The sequence below is a fragment of the Mesoplodon mirus genome, assembly GCF_964341445.2.
Source record: "Mesoplodon mirus genome assembly, chromosome: 14".
Lineage (NCBI taxonomy): Eukaryota > Metazoa > Chordata > Mammalia > Artiodactyla > Ziphiidae > Mesoplodon > Mesoplodon mirus.
This window is the reverse complement of record NC_138990.1, coordinates 17,218,351-17,242,128: the sequence shown is the minus strand read 5'-3', so window position 1 is coordinate 17,242,128 and position 23,778 is coordinate 17,218,351. Positions and strand designations below refer to the sequence as shown.

Here is a 23,778-nt window from a genome sequence, read left to right as displayed (position 1 = left end):
CGCACTGGAGTCACGTGACCGCTCCCGGGAGCGCTGCAGAACTGCCCGCCTAGGGGGAGGTTGGGGCGGAAGGGAGTTTCTGGCATTATGGCGGGGTCTCTCCTGGGCCAGGACTCCGGAAGCACAGCTGCAGTCACTGTGATAAAGCGGGCGTTGGAACTAGAGTCCGAGTCCCGGTACCCGCAGGCTCTGGTGTGTTACCAGGAGGGGATTGATATGCTCCTGCAGGTTCTGAAAGGTGAGCAGTGAGCCGCGGAGGGAGGACTAGAGGAAAAGGAGCTGCAATCAGCTGTGTCTGGGCGGCAGTGAAAGATTAAAACGCTTACTGTGCACAGCGAGAAAGCCTTAAAATACAGAACGTAGGGTAGTCTACAGGACAGGTGGACTGATTTCTTTGATATCTTTAGTAGATTGATGTCGTCAATAAAAGAGGGGTTACTATCCTAGAATTTTAAGAGACATAACCAAATGTAATAGATAAGCCTTGAAAGGATTTGGGTTTGAATGAGCTGTAAAAGACATTTTGGGATCAAGTTGGAAAGGTTGAATATGGATTGGGTAGCATTAAAATTAACTTTGTTAGGCAGTATGGTATTTTTCGAAATCTGTTCTTAATTTTAGAGATGTAGCCTGAAGAAGTGTTTGGGGAAGAATTGTCATGATGTCTGAATTTGATTTTACTTTAAAAGAAAGTTGAAGCAAATATGGCAAAATGTTAACAATTTTTAAATCTAGGTGGTGGGTAATAAGGGTGTTCGTTACACCCTTTTCCTTACTTTTCTCATTAAACATTTTCATTAAATTTTTTTTTTTTTTTGGCCGTGACCCGCAGCATGTGGGATCTTAGTTCCGGACCAGGGGTCGAACCCGCGCTCCCTGTATGGAAGCGCGGAGTCTTAACCACTGGACCGCCAGGGAAGTCCCTTCATTAAAAGTTTAAAAACAAGATTTTTTTTTTTATGAGAAATGGGTATACTGAAATTCGGTGTGAGAAATATATAGGATTGTGAGAGGAGACAGTTAAGACTTTGTGTTACATGGTTATTCAATGTTGAGAGGTACACAGATAACCCTTAACACCCAATACAATCCCTGGCAGGTAGTAAACACCTAGTAATTATGTATTAAATTGACTTAAGACCAGCCCCTGCTCCCCAGCCCCTGGGGTTCTTAGTCTGGCCTCAGATCTTCCCTCTGTGCTTTTTAGCCTGAGTGTCTCTGATTTGTTTCAGAAGCTTTGAGATAGTAGAGGCTGCTTTTCAATGTTCAGCACTTTTCTCAGAATGGTAAAACTCTACCTTGGGCAGGGACCATATGATGATGATGATGATGATGATGATGACGGTGATGATGGTGATGATAATGAGAGTAACATCATTTGTAAGTGCTGAGTGCCAGGCAGTGTGCAGAGCACGTTAAAAGCATGATCTCAATTCATTCTTACAATTGCCTTATGAAGTAGGAGGTGATGTTATCCTCGTTTTACAGCATAAAAAATAAAGTTCGCTTTCCAGTTCTGCCACAATTGGTAGAGTCACAGTTGAAAGCCAAGGCTTTAAAGACTACTGACTCTCAGAAAGAGAGATGGTGTACATTGTTCGACGCTGAAGCAGCAGCATCACAGGAGTTCTGCGCCTGTGTGCTCCACTGATCCTGTGGGGCTTAGAGAGACAGTGACGTGATCTTGCAGGTTAAGATGTAAATGCAAATAACTCTAACACAGGGAAGAAGTGCCAGGAGCCATATGGACAAGTGCAATGAGGATTTAAACAGTTAACAGTCATTGGGGGATGGAAAGGTGTGGGTGGTTTTTGATAGGGGTTTTGGAGGGATGAGTAGAATTTCAGAAATTCAGCTGAAAGTGTTCCAATTCTGCCTGTACTGTTTTACCAAGTAAGTGGTTCAGTTCGCTTTGGCATAGGTCTGTGGAGAAAGAGTGAGAAGTAAAGATTAAAGGTAGACTGGGGCTTGGAGCACACTGCAGATGGCCTTGACTGCCAGGAGATTTTAACTCATTCCATTGACAAGGAGAAACCATTTAAAGTTTTTACAAAGGAGTGACGTAATTAAAGTTGCATTTCAGGGCTTGGCTCTCTTAGGAATATGCTTTTCTCCCAGATATTTGCATGACCTACTCCCGCTCCTCTTCCAGGTCTTTACACAAATATCACCTTATTTGTGAGGACATTCTCTGACCCCCAGTGTAAAATTACAACCCCCATCCCAGGACTCCCTTATCCTTCTTCCTTGCTTTATTTTATTTAATAGCACTTACCACAATCTAACATACGTGTTTTACCAATTTATTTATTTATTTACTTTAAATCCATTCATCTGTCAGTGAACACTTAGATTGCTTCTACCTTGTGACTATTGTGAATTTCCCATTGCTTATTTATTTGTTTATTTATTTGGCTGCGTTGGGTCTTTGTTACTGCGCGTGGGCTTTCTCTAGTTGCGACAAGCGGGGGCTACTCTTTGTTACAGCGCGCGGGCTTCATTGTGGTGGCTTCTCTTGTTGTGGAGCACGGCCTCTAGGCACGTGGGCTTCAGTAGTTGTGGCACGCGGGCTCAGTAGTTGAGACTCGCGGGCTCTAGAGCGCAGGCTCGGTAGTTGTGGCGCATGGGCTTAGTTGCTCCGTGGCATGTGGGATCTTCCCGGGCCAGGGATTGAACCCGTGTCCTGTGCATGGCAGGCGGATTCTTAACCACTGTGCCACCAGGGAAGTCCTACCAATTTATTTTTATTGTTGTCTTTCCTCTCATTTGAATGATAGGGGAGGACTTAACTGCTACGTCTCCAGTGCTTAGAACAATGCCTGGCATGTGGTAAGTTCTCAGTAAATATTTCTTGAGCAAATGAGTGAATATGGCAAGAGCGTAGGAGAGACATTAACCTGAAGACTGAAGTCAAGCAGACCAATTAAGGAGCTCCTGCAGAAGTCAAGATGAGAGGTGATAAGGGCCTGAATGAACCAGGGGGGTGACACCAGTATTAGGAAAGGGAGGGGACAGTTTGGACATTGAATTACTGGCACTGGCACGTGATTAGATGTTGGAATGGGAATTGAAGATGGCTGTATGACTTCAAGCCTGGAAAACCAAGGCATGTTTGAAGAATGGGTCTATAGTATCAAACTCCGATCAAGGATGATGATTAAGAAAGGAGTACTATATTTGTAGAGGACAGGGAATATAGAGTATATTTATAGGCAGGAGCAAAGTAACAGTAGAGCTTAAGAAAAGAGATGTTAGATAAAATGTTCTAAAGGAAGCTGAGAGGGAGGTGTATGGAAAAAATTATGTAGATGATAATCATATTGACAACATTTATTGAGTATTTCCTACATGCAAGTCTCTTTCATAATTAATCATCTCCACAACGCTCTAAGGTACTGTTACTCTTTCTGTGCTACAGATGAGGTTGCAGAGAGGTTGAATAACTGGTCAAGGTCACATAGGCAAAAGTGACAAAGCAAGTTTTGAACTAGAACAGACTGACTCCAGATGCTTTGCTGTTAACCACTTTTCATACTGCCTCTTTGTAAAGAATCTGTAAAGTGCTGAATCCTGACAAAAAGTTCAAAGTTTTTGAGTTTAGAGGCACATATATCAACGTAGTGGAAGAGTATGAGTTCTCATATCACCTTAGGACAAAAAACAGGATTCTCCACAAGAGATTTATGGATGATATATGGGTATATTAGGATTTTCTTATGCTACTGTAGTATAGGCATGAGAAAGTGGGGGTCTAAATGATATTAATTTTGGCAGTAGAAGAACTTGAAAGGGAAAGATTTCAGTAATTATATGGATATCAACAAAGTGTTGGAAACAACTTAAATGCCCCTGGGTAGGAGAGTGGTTGCATAAACCATGGTACAGCCAAACAATGGAGTACTATACTGCTGTAAAGAGGGTTGAGGAAGATCTTTGTGAAGTGATACGGAGTGATTCCCAGGATATACTGTTTAGTGAAAACTGCAGAGGACAAAGAGTAGCTATAGTATGGTAACCTGCATGTAAAGACAAAGATATAAGAAGATTTTCATGTGTCTACTCATTTGTTGAAAAGAAACACAGGAAGGATAAAACCAGAAACTAATGAAATTAATTTAATATGCGGTGGGTGGGAAAGAGGTGGATAGAAGGGAGAAATGGGAGTAGGGTAGCAGGATGAGGAGGGAGTGAATAACTTCTCTAAGTTATTCAATTGTTATACATAAGGGAGAGCGAAAGAAATAGGTAACCTGAGCATCTTTGGAAAATAGTATTTTGGCTGTATTCCGTAAAGGTAAAGACAAAGTGAGCAGTATACAAACATTGTATTATTTTAATTGGTAAATTATTTTCTCACAACGGTATGGGTTAGGAATTCTCAAACTATTTTATGTCTATACTAGGCTTGAACAAGCCAGTAAATATATTGTGGATAATAAAAGAAGTTACAGGTAAGGAAAGGAGGAAGGCTAGAATGAACCCTGTGGGATCAAAGTTATCAGCATGAATTCATGGTTTTTTAATATAGATACAGATGGACAGACATAGAAATAGAGTTGTATGTGTGTGTTAGTAAACCTCCACATACTTTCTACCTGCATTGACGGAAAGGGTCTAGAGGTAGTGATAAGACTCCCTGAGTAGCAGTGAGCACAGTTAGTACCCAAAATATGATTTCTTGATACCATTCTCCAATAAAAGGAACCAGGGCTCCTTGGAGAAATGGTTGATTCCAGGGCTGGGGCAGGGAAAATAAAACATTTTGCTCCAAAAAGTAAGGAAGTGCTCAAAAAATGAGGGGTTATGTCAAAAGGACAAAGAGCCAACATGATGGAACTCTTAAAATTTGAGCAAGAAAATTTGAGCAAGAAAATATTGATAGTATTGGATTACAACCCATAGAATAAAAGATATATCCATGAGTCCATATTGATATAAATCAATAGTTGAATAGGAGTAGATGGGAGAGCAGAGGCAGCTCTTCCTTACAGTGGAATTCCAATTAATAAATTAAAAAGGAATGATGGAAATAGAAAATCACCATTTGGCAAACACTGCAGTAAAAATTGTTGCAGGCAAAGACCATCAACGGATGCTAAAATTAGCGGATGAAGAGTGGAGAGAGACAGGATATCTTCCCACAAGATAGCGATTCCATACAAAAGAGAAAATAGTGATTTTTCCAGTGGAGAAATCTGTGAACTCCACCTTAACCAAGTGATCAAAGTCAGCGTCACCAGGAATAAGACACATCAACATCATGTACCCACTGAGAAGGGTGCAACACTTCTGTGATTTTCTTGCTAAAAAAATGCATAACCTCAGTCTGTCTAATCATGAGAAAACACAACAGCCCCAAATGAGAGACATTCTACGAAATAACTGACCATGTACTCTTCCTAAATGTCCTCAATGTCAAGATCATAAAAGGCAGAGACACACTAAAGGAACTGTTACAGATCGTAGGAGGCTAAAGAGACATAACAACTACATGGTATGTGGGATCCTGGACCAGAAAGCGAATTTTCCCAACTTTCTTTAGGTTTGTAGATGAGCTAATAGTGTCGTGTCAATATTAAGTTACTCTGATAACTGTACCATGGTTGTGTGATACGTTAATACTAGGGGCATCTGGGTGAAGGGATTCTGTGCCATTTTTGTAGCTTTTCCATAAATACATAGTTAATTCAAAATAAAATGTTTTAAAACTCAGGGTTTAAAAATGAAATTATAATGGAAAATAAAAGCAATATTAAAAGGGAGGAAGGAAGGAGCCAGGAATTGATTTGGTGACTGATTGGGGGTGGGGCTTGGCGTAAGACTTTATTTGATAATGTATATTCAAAAATACCTTCCATTTTTGGGGTGGCTGGGAAAATGATTCAGCATAAACCATAAAGGGGAAGTCTGGAACAGAAGCTGGTTTTGTGGAAGAAAGATAGATAGATATTGTTTGCTCTCTTTTGATTATGCTTAGATTTCAAACTTATGGGTAATTAGGACAAAATAGTGCTCAGACTCAGTGACATGTAATAAGCCACCTTTGTTTCCTCACCAGATTTGAAGTCTCAGCAGTGAGACACGGTGTCTGAGTCCCCACTCCTAAATAAAGCTGCTTCAAATGCTTAGTGAAAAAAATGAAGGCCCTACATGATCAAGCTAAATTTGGGCCTATTATCTGTGCATTTTAGGACCAAGACAGACCATGCCAAAGGACAGGAAATCCGTGGAAAACTTGGGAAATGGGAAATACTGCTTGTACCAAATGGGAAGCCTGTTTTGAAACTTGAAAGTGTATTTTTTAAATTTGTAGGCACCAAAGATGTAACAAAGAAATGTAATCTCAGAAAAAGAATTTCTGACTACATGGATAGAGCAGAAAACATAAAGAAATACTTGGATCAAGAAAAAGAAGGTAAAGAGGCTGTTTTGGAGAGTGTGTGTATGTGCTATTGTGATAAAGCCCATTTCACCCAGTGTTTCTGGCTGTGCCCTTTGGAGCTTGCAGGTCTACTCTGCGTTTCCTTTCATCTACACACGAGCTGTTCTTAACCTTTTTCTTCCCTGGTCGGGGGAAGGTGGGGGTCAGATACCCTCCTGAGAATCTGAGGACAGCTCGACGTACTGCAGAACTTGGCATGCCATTTTAAGGAGTTCATAGATCCCCGTGAAGCTTATGTGTAGACTCCAGTTTCAATAATACTACAGAGGAATACTGAATATAAATCCTGTATTTTATTTCTATTTCCCTTTATAAAATGACCAAAATATTAAAGTAGCTCAAGAAACTCCCGGGACTTCTTTGAGATTTTCGTTGTGCGTCAAAACAGTTCAGGAGTTAGGTATTTCTAATGATTAGAGGTGCAGGAGGTATGGTTCCCTATTTATAATTGGTTCTCTACTCATGAGGATCCAGTTTACAAACATATAGAAACAAATGGCCATTGCCACCTGAAGGGCACAGCTGCTGCTTTCTACAGTCAGTGGAACTACTGCCCTCAAAAAACCCAGTGCCCCCGGCCCTCAGCTGCTCTTTACTCCAGCCCTCTCCCCACCTCTTCCTGGTATTCTGTACTAGCGCACACCCTGACTACCCCCATTGAGGTCCTCTGTTGAGTGGGAATAAAATTGTTTCCTTCACCCCAAATTGAATCTACAATGCAATTTCCCTCTAAAACTTGGATGAAATATAGTACCATCAGCATTGTGGTTTGAATACTGTGGGTTAAATTAACCTGTGTGGCTAGCTTGGCTTGAAAACCGATGCACGGTTGGTAACGTTCTATCTTTGGAAATATTAGGAACAGAATCCAAACTACTGGTTTTCAAACAAGGTTTAAAAGTGCAACCACCATATAAATTAGGAACTACCATTAAGGGTCATATTTTTAAAAAAACCGTAAAGGTCTTTGATAACTTATTCAATAATTAGCCATTTTGAATAAACAAAAACAATGGAACTACCCTGCTGACACTGTCGCATTCTAGGCTTTGGCTTGGGTTATTAAGAAGTACTATAAATTTCTGCTTAACGCAGTCTCTACAAGTTCTAAGAAAGACTCCTAGACTCCATATTATATTGCATTTATATATTTAATACTTCAGCTATTCAGTTGCAAGACATAAAAAGACTTAAATCTGAAGAGAAGGACCAGATGGCCACTGAATCATAGCTTGTGGTTCTACTCATGGTGGCAGGAATATTAGATATCTTTATACATATGGTTCCCTCTTGAATAAACTGCCTGGTCTATAGGATTTAGTTCAAGAACCTGTTTCAAATCTCTGGACTTTCCCACTTGCCCGGCCTCCATGAAGGCAAAAAATCCCACATGGAATTTACGTTTGCGTGTGTAGCATCTTGCAATGTGCCTGGCATGGAGCAGGCATTCGAAAATGTTGCTGACTGCGTGAGTTAAAAAAAATTTAACTTGTATCTGATGCTGATTTATTACTGGATATAAATATAGTATGTATAAAAAGAAAGGAAGTAGTCCCTGATTTTATTATTGAAGCTTGTGTTTTGTAGCCGGAAAATATCACAAGCAAATTAAAATAGAAGAGAACGCAACAGGTTTCAGTTATGAGTCACTTTTTCAAGAATACCTGAATGAAACAGTTACGGAAGTTTGGATAGAAGATCCTTACATTAGACACACTCATCAGGTAGGTGAAATGTACTCCCGTACGATGAAACGTTATTGTTTTAAATGTACAAGTTAGTAATAACGCCTCCTAATGTCTTTCAGCTGTATAACTTCCTTCGATTTTGTGAGATGCTGGTTAAGAGAACATGTAAGATAAAAACTATTCATCTCCTCACCTCTCTGGATGAAGTAGGTATCTGAAGGCATTTACTGTCTCTTAACGTCATGAACTTTACTCAGTTGCAGGGTGTAGTTCGAGGCAAACCTGGACATCATGCTTCAGCTAGAGCGGTTTCACTGGGAATGAACTTATTCTCTAACAACCAGCATAAAACACCTTGGGAAAAATGCTGTTGATTTCAGTATGTCATATCTTGTATTTGGCCACTTTGCTAAACTCTCTTGTTCAAGTAGTTTCTCAGTTTCTTGGATATTCTATGAGGCAATCACACTGTCTGCATTATTGACAATTTCTGTCATCTTGATTTTGATTTAAATAGGAATGCTTCTAAAGAATTCATATTTCTAGGATTAATTTGAGAAGAAGGAAGCCCCATCTGAGTAACGAAACAGCACCATTAAAATACATTTTATTTATTCTTTAATTGAATATAGGTTTATTCACTTTCACTTCCTTTTACAGAAAAACTAAAGATATCTGGGCTTATTAGTAAACGAGTCCTGTGCCATGCTGAAGAATTTACTATGAAAAAGCATGCATCTCTAGAAATTATAAAAAATATTTACACAGGGCTTCCCTGGTGGCGCAGTGGTTGAGAGTCCGCCTGCCGATGCACGGGACACGGGTTCGTGCCCCGGTCCGGGAAGATCCCACATGCCGTGGAGCGGCTGGGCCCGTGAGCCATGGTCACTGAGCCTGCGCGTCTGGAGCCTGTGTTCCGCAGCGGGAGAGGCCACAACAGTGAGAAGCCCGTGTACCGCAAAAAAAAAAAAAAAAAATTTACAGATTTGCCAAGCCACAGAATGCTAATGTAATAAAATACATTTTAGGAGATAGGACAGAGTTGTGTTATGTTCACGTTAGAGAAAAAAACAATTATTTTGATAAAAACAGTTGCTCTTAAACTACTTCATCTTCTTCGGTTGCTTGTTTGCAATAATGGACAATGAAACTAGTATAGAATCTTTTCATTTTAATTTACCTATGATACACATTGCATAGTTTAGGAATAATTTAAAATATTAATAACTGAGGCAAAAAGTTGTATTTTTCCTATTAACAGGGCAGTGGGAAAGAACAGCAAAGTAGTGGCCTGGAAGAAATAAGAGAGTCACTCAGGAATCATGGAGTGCAGTTGGAATTAGAATACTCTTCTTTGATACACGACCGGGAAATTAGGTTAGTGTATAGTAATATTTTAATTTTTATGCAGTTGAAAAATACTTATTTTTATTTCTCATAATAAGTTATATATAATTACATACAATATTCAATTTAAATATTAAAGATTTAAATAAAGCTCAATTTTCATATCTTTTCACTTTTGAAGAAAAAAAAAATCTGGCTTATTTTGTCCTGTATGTGAGTTTCCTATTTCCTAATGGAATAAAATTTACATGTTCTGTGTCATGTGAGAAGAGGAAGTACTTTTCTGTCATTCAGCTATACACAGTGTTATGGCATTGGGATAATTTCCTTTTCTAGTGATACTAATATTTATTTAATGTGGTTTTACTTCTCATGGTCTTTTAAATATTCTAGTAGGCATGACAGGATGTTGTGTCATGCCTGCCAGGGCTCCCCCTGCTTATGTCCCCCACCTCTAGGCAGGGGAACCCCTGAAACATCACCACAGTCTGCCTGAGTACACTTGGAAGCCACTTCTTAGCAGAACTGGGAAGCTTTATCAGCAAGGTGAAATTCAGGAGGAAGGTTTAATTGAATTGTTAAACTCTTTATCAGCTAATGGACGTTTTGTTTCACTGTAGACACAGCCCATAGGTAAACCCAGGTTTGGTTCAACTCTTGCCACTGGAGGAAGTGATTTTATTTGTTAGGGGGAAATTTAGCTGACACTTAATACATTATAGCTTTGGTCATTGTCTGACTTAAATGTCTGGAGTGTAATACTATATACTAATTTCAATAGGTTCAACAATGGATGGATGATTAAGATCGGAAGGGGACTTGATTATTTTAAGAAACCACAGGTAGGATATAGTCTTATGAGCGACTGTGTAGCACTCTTTTTATTTTAACAAAATGGCTTTGGTCCTTTTTGTTAAAAAAATTTCTTTTCTTCTCTTCTTAGAGTCGTTTTTCCCTTGGATATTGTGATTTTGATTTAAGACCATGTCATGAAACGACAGTGGACATTTTTCATAATAAGCACACACAAAAAATATGATGGGTAGTAGCCTAATTTACATTATATATTTCTATTTTAAATGAATATTCGATTTTTTTTTTACTTTGGACAGATCATTCCTATAACGTATGAATTTAACAATAAACTTTTACATTCCTACTAATTTATGGATTCATTGTTCAGTTGTGTGACCAATCCTAAGTATTTTTATAAATATATTACTCAGTAGAGTTATAGTGTTTCAAGTCATATGGTTAATTTAAACATTTTACCAGATTTTCTCTATTTGCCTGTTGGAGAGTGAATCAACACGTAATGAGCACCTATTAAGAAGATGAATTGGATGCTTTAATCTTGTCCCTGAGAATGTAGAGTCCAGGAAGAAAAATCATGAATTAGAGTACTCTTAAGAGACAGATGGGCTTGTGGGTCTAACAACCAGAAAAAAATAACCACCGATAATTTCGTTACAATTGTGTCTTTAGCAGACATTTACCTATTTACATTTACCTATATATATATATATATATATATATATATATATATAGGCACATAATAGATAATAAAGGTCTTTCAAATTAGTGGGAAACGAGTAGACTAGCCAATAAAAGTTTGCAAAAGGTAACATTAGATCTCTACCTTATGCCACATAGAGAAATTATTCTAAATGGGTTAAAGAGCTAATGAAATGAAATATCCAAACACTTTTTTTTTTAACTCCACTGAATGTACTAAGCATAACACAAAACCCAGGAATTATCAAGGAAAGTAAAGAGCAGATGATCATATAAATATTTAAAACTTGAATAAAGGGAACCATAAAAAAGTTAAAAACATATGAGATCAAATTTACAACATACAGGAAAAGGGTTAATAGTCCTAACATATAAGGAATATTGCCACATTTTCAGCAAGTTTGACCTGACCAAGGATTTGGTCCTTTGAGCAATCTCTCTCTACTGGGTTGTTCCTGCGGTACATACATTCCCATCCAGATACACCCTGTTTCTTTGTTCTTCATGAACAAATTTCTTGGAGTTCTCTATCCAGTTTTTTCCCCTTTCCTCACCACCTATTCACACTTCAATTCACTTCTATCCGGCTACCCAGTCACTCCACTGAAATTGCTCTTATCAAGGTCAGCAGTGACCTCCATACCACCATATCCAATGGACACTTTTTAACCCTCGTGTTACTTGTTTCAGGAGTATTAGACCCAGCTGGCCACTCCTTTTTTTTTTTTTTTTGTAATTTTTTTTATCATTGTGTTCTGAATTCACAGCATTTTAAAATTTATTTGTATTTCATTTTATTTATTTTTGGCTGCATTGGGTCTTCGCTGCTGCACACGGGCTTTCTCTAGTTACGGCGAGTGGGGGCTACTCTTCGTTACAGCGAGTGGGGGCTACTCTTCGTTGCAGCGAGCAGGCTTCTCTTGTTGTGGAGCATGGACTCTAGGCGCACGGGCTTCAGTAGTTGTGGCTCGCGGGCTCTAGAGCACAGGCTCAGTAGTTGTGGCGCACGGGCTTAGGTGCTCCACAGCATGTGGAATCTTCCTGGACCAGGGCTCGAACCCAAGTCCCCTGCATTGGCAGGCGGATTCGTAACCACTGCACCACCAGTGAAGTCCCTGGCCGCTCCCTTCTTGAATCTCAACTTCCATGTAACACACTTTGCTTCTCCTCCACCCTACCTTTTAAATATTGGAGTTCTCCTAAGCTAGGTACTAGGTAGTAACCTTTTTTTTAGTAGGAACTTGTATGGGGAGGTCTTCCCCTATAAGAATTACACTTATGGGGAAAAAAATTAATAAATAAGTAAAAAAGAATTACACTTGTGGCCTGATAATTAGATGTTAATGTGGCTGCAGCTTTAGGAACTTGACCTAGTTGTGTGTACCTTCCATGTTGGCTGGGGGAGGAAGCACTATCAGGTGTGAGGAGATGGACAGGGCAGGATCTGCCAGGCCAGGACTCCCACCTTCTCCCCTTTTTCAAAGATGTGTGTCCTGTTCCAGGTGTAGTACCTGGATGGGTCTGGTTTGCAGCAGAACATCAGCATCCCAGTGGAGAATGAGTCATTCCTCCTCAAACAGGGATGCAAAGTAACTCACCCATCTTGGTGGGATGTCCCTTTACAAATCCCATTGCAAGCTCCCTTCCCAGGTGTGATGGGGCTTGGTGTTCTCCGCAGCATAGCTCGTAGATCCACAGTGAGAGGGAAATGGCTGTCTCCTGCAATTTCCATACCTTAATGTGGGTATCGTGTGTCTGAGCAAGGGTCTCCCATCTGACCTGTGGGGCAGCAGGCCCTACTGGTTGATCACTCAAGTATCTTAAAGCCTGGGATAGTACTTTAGTCCGTCTGGCCAAGGTGGGTTTTACCTGTGAGTAATTCAATCTGCTGCTTTAATGTTTCATTCTTCCTTTCTACCGACTCTGCTGGTTGTAGCTTGTAGGAGAGACAGAACCTCCATCAGTGTCATGTTCCTTCACCCAATCTTATGTTGACTGAAAGAAAAAGGCACAACATAAGAGTTGTTAGTTTCAGTTTTATTCGGAAAACTTAGTGAGGACTATAGCTTGGGAAACAGCCTCTTGGTAGCCCAGAGGGGACTGCTCCCCAAGACACAGGGGAAGAAGCCAGTATATATGTAATTTTGGCCAGGGAAACCGTGCAGTCAAGTATACATCTCAGTAGAAGGTTAGTGCTGGTCATGAGGAACAGATATATTAGTTACTGATGTTAGTGCTTTTTCTGTGTATGCGAAGATGCAAGAATCTGGGTTCTCTAAAAATCTTCCTGAGATATATCTAACTATCCAAGGGGCCCGTTTTTCCAAAGCATATATATTCTCATCCTGTTTTGCGTCCTGAATTCCTTTTAAAAATCTTCCTGAGATGTATCTAACTATCTAAGGGGCCCGTTTTTCCAAAGCATATACGTTCTCATCCTGTTTTTCGTCCTGAATTCCTTTCAGGGTGCACCATCAGTCAGCGACTGCAGTGGCTAATGACTTGAGCCTTGTAGAGCTGGATGGTGGGCAACATTCTTTGTTTTACACTTGCATATCATGACCTTTAAAATGTGACTGCCCAGTCACTGTCTGTTGGACAAGGGTATCCATAAATGGTACTCAGCTTCTCTAATGCCCTTACGGTGGCAGCCTGCTTTGCATGGCAACAGGGGAAAGCTTGAGTTAAGCCAGACCTGGTGGACTCCTGGTACAGGAACAGTGGGCAGAACATACATTCCAAGGACAGGGGAGGAGGTTAGGAGCCTCTGATTGCCTGGGTCCAGTTTGAAGGACAGCTGGCGGTCACATCCTCTTGACGGCCTCCTCCAAAAGGTGGGCTCCACCTCCCACCAAGATTTGTAAGTTGGAGGATTCCCCAAACATGGGGGTCTTGGATGCTAAACCCTTTAAACTTTAGATGAATTACAAAAGTCCACAATTATCCATTTTCATGATATACGATACTATTTATATGCTGTCAACTCCTATTAAGCCAAGACTTCTTGGAATTCTAATCTCACATATTCAGCTGCCTATTTGGTATTTCACCTGGCATCTCAGAAACACAAGCATTTCAAACATAACAGGTCCCAACTGAACTTTGGATACACACTCCCCCACTGCTCCCGTGTACCCCCATCCGTCCAGTTGCTTAAGTAAGAAATCTAGGAGTCATTCTTGATTCCTCCCTCCCCTTCATCCTCATATGCAGACATACAGAAAGTTCTGCAGAATCGACCTGCAAAACATGCCTTTAATCCATGTGTTCCAGGAATGCCCGTCAGATTTCCCTTTTGGAACCTGAAGCCTTCACCTGATGTCGTCCTCTCTCTCGAGAAACAAAGGGTATCAGAAAATCATGGCTGCTTTATGGCACCAAGCACATCATGTCAGGGTTTTTATACCTTTCTTAGAAAATAATTTTCAGTTGTTGTGACAAATGTAGTGCTTAAAAACGGGCCCATGAACAACCCCTTCAGAATTTTGTTTACTTGGTATTTAATATTGCAAAGAACAATGGGGCCTGCCCATGAAACCTGCCTCAAATGAAGAACAGCTAGCCTGGCACCTCTGTTTGTCCCAGGAGCAACTTGAAAAATCCCCTTCCCTTACCCTGCTCCCATTTTGAGATAACCAGCTGCAGCAAAACCCTGTATGTCCACCCCTGCTCCCCACAGCCACTCAGAAACAAGGATGGGATCTGGATCCACTGAGATACATGAAAGGAGATCTCCTAAGAGGACTGAAATTAATGTGATAGCCAAACACTGGTTGTTTCAGGCGAAGATGTCTGAAGGTCTCTGAGTCCTGAAACCCCTGTTACGTGTTGAATTGTGCAAACCGCAGCCCCCCCCCCCAAGAAATTCACACGTTGAAATCCCAGCCCCTGGTACCTCAGAATGTAACCATATTTGGAACTAAGGTCTTCAAAGAAATAAGTTAAAATGATGTCTTTAGGGTGGCCCTAATCCAACATGACTGGTGTCCTTATAAGAAATGGACATCTGGACACAGATACGCACACAGAGGAAAGACTATGTGAGGGCACAGCAAGAAGTTGCCACCTGTAAGCCAAGGAGACAGGCCTCAGAAGAAATCAAACCTGGGAATTCCCTGTCGGTCCAGTGGTTAGGACTTGGCGCTTTCACTGTTAGGGCCCGGGTTCAATTCCTGGTCAGGGAGCTACGATCCCACAAGCTGCCAGGTGTGGCCAAATTAAAAAATAATTTTTTAAAAAAAGAAGAAGAAACCAAACCTGCTGTCACCTTGATCTTGGACTGAATAAATGACTTGTTATTTTAAGCTACCAAGTTTTGGAGTGGCTTGTTACGTAGCAATAGATAACCGGTAAATCCGTATTACTCTCCTGCCTGCTCCACTTCTCATTCCTCAGGGCTCAGCTTCAATGTCAGGTCCCTGATCGCTCTAGCTAGGGAGCCCGTATTGTCTTAACTGCCTGGACTTTTCTTTCATACTTTTCTCATTTTGTAAGCATTTACTGATTTCTTTCCCTAGTTTTAAAAAACTCAAGTCTTGACCTATTAATGGGTCATAAAGTCAATTTTTAAAGAAATAAAATTGAATATAAAATATCAGATAAGTAGTAAAGGATAAGCATCGTATTGTGAAACTTGTTAGGTATAGGCAACATATGTGTGTGCTGGTGCACAGTACAAAATACATTTTTTACTCCAGTTTTCAAAAAGTTTGAAACCACTACTATAAACTGTCAGTTCTTAAGCTCAGTGAGCATGTCGCTTTCACTCACCATGAACATCCAACAACTAGCAAAGTACCTGAGTAGACACTCAATAAACATGTAGGAACTACTGTAGAAATAAGAGGAGTATGTGAGTGAACTGTAGAGACAGGAAATGGTTGGCAGTGGTGGTACCCTTTGAAGAAGTTTGGCAATGAAGTGATGGAGATAAACAGAGTAGGAGATAAACAGAGTAAAGCCTTGAGCAGGAGTCTTCGGGAAAGGGGAGACATGAGCATGTCTATTCACTAAGGCTAAAGATCCAGTAAAAGTCGAGAGAGAGCTAGGCAAGATAAAGGAGATAAATAACTGACAGTACATACAAAGCACAAACAAGCTGGAGAGGAAAAAGCCACAAGCCAATTCTCAAGCCAATTCTTTGAGATTGAATGAAATGAGAAAAGTTGAAGCAGAGAACACGGGGGCGCTGAAGGAGCTCATTTCTGAAAGCCTCCACTCTCTCAAGTTATAAATCAAGGTTTGTGACCAGATCAAGAGTAATGGAATTCTGAGCTTAGGAAGAGTGGGAACATTTATGAATAAGGCCTCTGAAGAATGAGGGGGAGTCAACGGGTGAGTCGAATCTGGCACCAACAGAACAAAGAAATACAAGTTGAAAACTATAGATGATGTGAATTTTCTTCTAGCATTGCCTGCCATCTGGGTATAGGAGTGGAAATCAATTGTTGGAAAAAAAAAAAGGGTGGCTATGATAGGTCAAGAGAAACAAATGAGAATGCTGGTAAGAAATGGAGTTGAAGCAAGAGACTGAGGAAAAGTTATTGGCTTAGAAAAGTGCAATAAGCTTGATTTAATGGGAGAGGATGGAAGGATAAGGAAACAATGAAATGGGAGAATTTTAGAGTTTAAGGTATCAGGTGGCAAGAAGCTGGGGTTATATTCCCTAGTGGTAAGAAAGAGAACTAACTCTGAGGTCAGAGTGTCCCATATGGTATACAACCCCAAGATGGTAACAGAGAAAGGAGGTGAAATACAGATGCAGCCAGGTATTAAAATCAATAAAGACAGAGAGAGAGTGTCTTAGAGGTCCATGGAAAATATGGACTAGGATAGGTGATAGACAATTTCAAATAGGGAGAAGTTACTGAAGGAGACTAGATCTTTTTTATTTTAAAAGACATACAATGTACTGTAGACATTTTAAATTCTCATTGAAACTCAATATTAAGAAATTTACTTGGAATCACATTATTCCCTTAATTTTTTCACAGAGCATATTCCATTTACTGTGTAGTTCATCATCTTGTGGACATGTTCTATGTAATATACTTGTAAGCACAGTCGTTTCAATTGGGCAAAATTTACTACCAATAAAACCTGAATTTAACTTGTCACGTATTTCCAGCGGCAACCAATGGTCAGGTGCTTCAATATTACAGATTTCAATTCTTCCGTTCTTTATGTCTAGGAATACTTTAATTTCCAGGTGTGAATGTTCATATAACACATTGAAGGAAGTGTTTACACTGAACTTTGGAGTTTTGCCATATATCCACTCCCAGGCCTGTAGTTCTTTGGCTATGCTGTTTATTCCAGGAAACAGTGTCTCGTCTGTTGGGTTTATTAGGTGAATGTGATTATCGATTTGATGAGATGCAGCATACTCTGTGGCAATAGCATTTATCACTACTTCACAGGTCAGAGTGGGATCTTTTTCCATAAGATTTTTTACTAAGGCAGGTGTGCTCGCAGTGGCAGTGCTCCTGATCCCTTGGTAAGGGCTCTTCAGCAAAGATGACAAGAAGGTCCCATTGGTACTGCATAGCAAAGTGCAGTGGTGATAAGCAGCGGTCTGGCCAATCTTGGAAGCTGTTCCTGAGATTTTAAACTGTCCATCAAGTAAAAGGTCAAACCTTTTGGTAGCCTGCACATCCAGCTGCGGCTGGACAGCCTTCAGAGCTTTAACAACTAATTTTAGATTTTCCATCCTATTGTACTTTTTTTTGGTTGTAAAAAAAGTCAAGTTGATGTTACCCATATCATGGTAGACTGTTCCTCCTCCACTTCTCCTCCGAGCTAGTTTTACACCTTCTTCTCTCATCAGATTCAGGTTACATTCCTGCCAAGGGTTCTGATGCCGACCAATTACAACAGAGGGAGAATTCCTCCAAAAGAAAAGAACCGGCTTGGCTTCTAGATTCATATGGTCATGGATCCAGTCTTCTACAGCCAGGTTTTGGTAAACATCATTGGAAACTGACTGTAAAATGAGCCCACTTTTAACTGTGTCTTTAAAACCAGCTGCTGGGACCTTGAGGTTACAAAGTAACTGGAAGCAATTCTTCATTGAAAATGGGATCGGCATGCTTTTAAAAATGGAAGACAAACAAATTAATGATTGAGAAAAAGAAAATTAAATTCTAGTTTGTAGCTATCAGTTCTTGGTTATTTAATCCAAACTTATTTAAGTATCCAGTCTGGTTGCTTTTCTTGCCTTTTAGCCTTATCATTAGTCTTTAGCAAAAATTGTACAACAGAGTACTCAAAGGAAATAAATGAGACAAACCTCAAACTGTTTTAGTTGAAGTGGAATAAGGGCACAGATTTTTCAAATAATAAAGCTGAAAATACATTATGTAATATATCTCAAAGACAAACAAATTATTTTGAATTCACAGGTAATACACATTATTTGAGAAAAATGAGAAAATACAGACAAGCAAAAAGAGCAAAATAAAAGAAACCATAACATGACCACCCGGAGATAATCCCAATTAACACTTCAGTGTGTACCCATTTTTTTTATGTGCACGTGTAAAATACACACACACACTTTTCCCCACCAAAAGTGGAACCATACTCATTTCATTCAATGTTAAACCTATTTTTACATCCGTTTTAATGTCGTGTTACATTCCATTGTCAAGATAACACCACCGTTTACTCAACCAATCTCTCACTTGGTAAGTTTAGATTGTCTCTAGTTTTTCTGTGTTATTAACAATGTATTCATGAACATCTGTCTGAAAAGCTTTAATTATGTCCTTGTAGTACTTTAAAAATAATTCCTATTTAACTTTGAGATACATGTTTACTGGCAGCCTGTTTTATTTAGATCAATATTAAATTAGGATGGACCCCCCGAAGTCAGGGGAGAGGTGGTCAGAGTAGCAAGGTTAAATAGAAAGGCTAGGAACAATTTTATTATGTTTTGACACTTTACACATTATTTGCGTTAGCAGTGCTGATGAAAAGGCTGAAAACACTATAGCTATAATAATGAAGTATTTTGACTAGTTATGGTTGTAAAGAAACCATTCTATTCCGATTTCATTTCTTAGAATGGTCATAATTTTCCTTTAGGTTAAAGACCTGGGAAGGACTGGGTTATTGAAGCCCAGAACTAGGCCACATTCTTTTGTAGTTAGATCCTAGATGCACAATTCCTAGGGTAACAAGTCTTCATATTTTCATCACTCTTGACATATCTTGATAAATTATGCTACAGAAAAGCTGAACCAATTTACACTCTATCTAGAAAGGTCAGGAGAGGTGTAACAGAGGAAGGGATACTTGAACTGAGTCTCGAAATCTGATGTTTTTTACCACGTTGATGGGAGTAGCATGTTCCAGGCAAATGCAAAGACAGAGAGTCCTCCAACAGTAAGGCATGTCTTGGGGACTCCCTCCTCAAAGGAGTTCCACTACCAGTCTTCCAGCTCCACTGAAATCTTTGGCTGTGCTGTCCTAGGAAGCCTCTGCAGCCAGATGCCGTTTCTTTGGTTAAACTCTTTGTTCTTGGTTCTGTTTGACCATATTTGATACAGTCCCTCCTTCACTGAACAAATGTTTATGGAGTGCCTACTGGGCACAAGGTAGAATAAAGAAGGGGAGGAGACAAATTCATGTAATTCTAAAGCATTTGGCCTTTTTCTAAAAGCAGCTGGATCTAGTGAGGTGTTTTAAGTGGGAAAGTGTTAAGTCAGCCATTATACAAAACTGCTTCTGCTGGCAGTGTTGAGCATGGATTAAAAACAGATAGACTAGGGGCAGGGAGACGGTTTAACCGACCCATGCAGTTGTCCCAGTTAGAGATAATGAGGGCCTGAACGAGGGTAGCAGACACTGAGAAGGGATGGACATGAGAACATTAAGGTCACAGACTGGTCCTTGCCTTCAAGGAACTATCTAGTGGGAGACACTAAAAACCAAGGAAGGTGATAATTAAAATACGGTGTCATAAGTGCTATGACAGGGTAAGTACATTAGAAGGCCATTTAACCTTCTCATGATTGGAAGTGACATTGAAGTTGAGACATAGAAGGGGTAAGGAAAAGTATTCCAACAAAGTACAATAGCTTGGAGGAAAAGAAGACCCATTCAAAGAATTCGAAGAATTTAATTCAATTGGCTGGTATTTAAGAGTGCAGGAATGGGGAGCTGCAAGAGATAAGGAGGCAGAAGTAGAGATCAGATTATGAAGAGACTTAAAATACACGTTAGGGACTTCCCTGGTGGTCCAGTGGTTAGGACTCTGTGCTTTCACTGCAGGGGGCATGGGTTTGATCCCTGGTCCGGGAATAAGATACCACAAGCCTCCAGCCAAAAAGATCCATGTTAAATACTTGAACTTCACCCTGAGGGTGATGAGGAGGTGCTGAAGAGTTTTACAGATGTATACTTCAGAGACATTGCCTAGAGATTTAAGCAGGGAGAATCTTGCTATTTGGTAATTGGTTCAGTGAGGGTGAGAGAAAGAAGTCAAGGGTCCTTTATGGTATGATTACGAGCCAGCATTCAAATCCCAACTCTGTCTCTTCCCAGCTAAGGCAGATTAGTTGACTTTTCTGTGCCGCAGATCCCTTATCTGTAATATGTGGGTAATGACAGGACTCATATCAGGATTAAATGAACTAATACATGTAAAGTGCTTATAAGAGTGCCTGGCACATAGAAAGTACACAGGATGTTACCTCTTTTATTAATTTTATGCATACCCTGACTTCTGGCCTGGGAAATGGGTGGAAAGAGGTGACATTTCCTAGGACAGATTTCATAGGAAGAGGAGATACGGGGTGAAGATAACTGGTCCATTTTGACTGCATTGAACTTAAGAGTCTTTGGCTACCAGCAGCCAATGGCACAGAGCTGAAATGATGGTAACTAAGGGCTCCAGAATTGATCCAATTAATGTATTAATAGTGCTCAAAATATCTGTATTCATCCAGGCATTGTGGATACGGTGTGAGTGAAACACAGCAAAGATATTAATTCAAGAGAGCTTGCATCTACTACGCAACAGACATTGTTCTTGGCATTTGGGATTCATCAGTAAACCAAATCCAGGAAGGTGATGAGGACCATATGAAAAAGGAAAGGGAACGTAGGAAACGTGTATGTGAGAGGAACTGGGCTGCTATTTAATTTAATTTAGTTTATTATTTATTTATTTATTCATTCATTTATTTGGCCACGAGGCATGTGGGATCTTTGTTCCCCTACAAGGGATTGAACCCATGCCCCCTGCAGTGGAAGCACCAAGCCTTAACCACTGAACCGCCAGCGAAGTCCCCAGGCTGCAATTTCATATAGGGTTGTCAGGCTAGGCTTCATCAAAAAAGTGACCAAAAAAGCAGACTGAGAGTAAGTCAGAAAGAGAAAAACAAATATCGTATATTAACGTATATATGTGGAATCTAGAAAAATGGTACAGATGACCTTATTTGCAAAGCAGAAATATCAACAGAGATGTAGAGAACAAACCTATGGACACCAAGGGGGAAAGCGGGGGTGGGATAGATTGGGACTGACATATATACACTACTATATATAAAACAGATAACTAATGAGAACCGACTGTATAGCACAGGGAACTCTACTCAGTGCTCTTTGGTGACCTAAATAGGAAGGAAATCCAAAAAAGAGGGGATATATGTATACGTATAGCGGATTCACTTTTCTGTACAGCATAGACTAACACAACATTGTAAAGCAACTATACTCCAATTAAAAAAAAAAGAGAGAAGCAGACTGAAAGTCGAGTATAGGCTGAGCGCCTACTATGTGCCAGAAACTGTTCTAGGCACCTGAACACATAAACAAATAGGACCCTGTGAGGATGTAACATTTCCACTGAGCCTCGTAGGACAAGAAAGAATCACACACAGAGTGAGAGAAAGTGGGAACACAGGGATGTCTGAGAAAACCTGAATGCCAATTTATTAATTTACAAAGAGAACTATAGGCTATCAACCGGATATTCAGATCGGCCTGTCCAGCTACCCTCTCATCATAAGTTTGCTTGGTGAATACTGAATCCGGACAAAAGGATGGAGTTATACGACTTCACTGTCTGGTGGAATGAGCCTTGAGGAAAGCGCCTCTCAGCTCCTGGGCTCCGGAGAGATCCCACTGTTAACGCCAGGATACCCTGTCTCTCCCAGAGGAGGCCTGGATTCATCCGGTCAGGCGCACCTCTCTTTTACTCCATGCTTCAAAAACAGATCAGACCTCCAGATGCATGATGTACAGTCTTTTTTCAGTTGTCAGGATACTGTCAAGTCCTGAAGGCCTGATAAAATTTTGTCTCTTTAACTTGGCATATCTCTACTCTTACCTTTTAATTATTAATTTTTATCGTTTTTTAATCAGAGGACAATCGTATGTCCATGTTCAGGGGTGGGGGGGACACTTCTACCACCACTTTGCATTTACCAAACCTGCTTCTCCATCATCGAACAGAAAGCAAAAAATAACAGGACCCCACCTACCCTCCTAGGCAGGCCCAGCTCCTTCAAAAAATCCTCCCCAAGTTTTATCTTGCCATCTCTTAGTACATAACTTATCCAGTCTCAGGACAGCCGTGTGCCTGTTTGATTTCGCCTTTTTGGTTCTCGGTGGGCGCGCACAGGGCTGGCACCCAACATGTCTAATTTTTTGACCCTCCAGTGTTCCGGATAATCCGTTCCTAACCGTGGAGCTAGGTCTTCCCAAGCTCTGACCGGACACTTCAGGGCGTGCAGCGCCAGCCGTGCGCACCGCCCCGGGGTCTCAGGTCCCCGCCCGCTGCCTGTCCTCGGGGCCCACGCTGCCTGCCCCGCCCCGCCCCGCCCCACCTCCGGTTTCACGCACCTGAGGCTTCCGGTCGCGGCCAAGCAGCGCGCGGGCCCGTGGGGGAAGGACGCGTGCGGCCCACAGTCCCGTCCTGCTGCGCACGCAGCCGACCCGCCCGTCACCCCCGCGGGGGGCGGGGCACCGGAAGCGCTGCGTGGGGGCGGGGCCGGGGGGTGCCGGAGGGTCCTTCCGACCGGCCGAGCTGGCGCCGAACCAGAGGAGAGGCAGGGACGCCGCCCACGTTCGAATAATCGTATCAATAATATCGAAAGTCCTAGAGCCCCAGGGCAGATGGAGGTTCCCTGCGTGACAGCCCAGAGCGTTAGCGGGGAACAGGTAGGAGTGGGGTTGAGTCAGTCTGGAGAGGCGCCCGCTTGGTACCTAGAGCAGTCGGGTCGGATGTTCTTTACTGAACATCCAGGCATTGCGCGGGGCTTTGCACGTCTCATAGTCCAAAGGGCAGGCAACTCCACTTGGAAGGGGACGAAACTAAAATCGGTTTTAAAAGATAAATGGGGGGGGGGGGGCTTCCCTGGTGGCGCAGTGGTTGAGAATCTGCCTGCCAATGCAGAGGACACGGGTTCGAGCCCTGGTCTGGGAAGAGCCCACATGCCGCGGAGCAATTAGCCCCGTGAGCCACAATTACTGAGCCTGCGCGTCTGGAGCCTGTGCTCCGCAACAAGAGAGGCCACGATAGTGAGAGGCCTGCGCACCGCGATGAAGAGTGGCCCCCACTTGCCACAACTAGAGAAAGCCCTCGCACAGAAACGAAGACCCAACACAGCCATAAATAAATAAATAAATAATAAAGATAAATGGGGGCTTCCCTGGTGGCGCAGTGGTTGAGAGTCTGCATGCCGATGCAGGGGACACGGGTTCGTGCCCCGGTCCGGGAAGATCCCACATGCTGCGGAGCGGCTGGACCCGTGAGCCATGGCCGCTGGGCCTGTG

At 41.4% G+C, this 23,778-nt stretch overlaps 1 protein-coding gene across 2 annotated transcripts; it reads left to right on the top strand.

Annotated features, from left to right (window-relative positions):
• Positions 1 to 31: 31 nt before the first annotated feature.
• MITD1 (microtubule interacting and trafficking domain containing 1) lies at positions 32 to 18,033 on the top strand. Of its 2 annotated transcripts, none has more exons than XM_082642036.1 (7): positions 32 to 238; positions 6,314 to 6,415; positions 8,030 to 8,166; positions 8,250 to 8,336; positions 9,392 to 9,507; positions 10,259 to 10,319; positions 17,819 to 18,033. In XM_082642036.1, exons 1-7 carry the CDS (start codon positions 88 to 90, stop codon positions 17,909 to 17,911), a joined length of 747 nt encoding a protein of 248 aa, XP_082498162.1. In that variant the 5' UTR covers positions 32 to 87; the 3' UTR covers positions 17,912 to 18,033. The 2 variants fall into 2 exon arrangements, with proteins under 2 accessions (XP_082498162.1, XP_082498161.1); XM_082642035.1 differs by lacking the exon at positions 17,819 to 18,033 and adding an exon at positions 10,421 to 10,646.
• Positions 18,034 to 23,778: the final 5,745 nt, after the last annotated feature.

Excerpts from the sequence above, each read along its gene's own strand:
- MITD1 (XM_082642035.1), top strand. The coding sequence starts at position 88 with ATGGCGGGGTCTCTCCTGGGCCAGGACTCCGGAAGCACAGCTGCAGTC. Across the intron at positions 8,167-8,249 it reads ACATTAGACACACTCATCAG|CTGTATAACTTCCTTCGATT; the intron begins GTAGGTGAAATG and ends AATGTCTTTCAG. Across the intron at positions 10,320-10,420 it reads ATTATTTTAAGAAACCACAG|AGTCGTTTTTCCCTTGGATA; the intron begins GTAGGATATAGT and ends TTCTCTTCTTAG.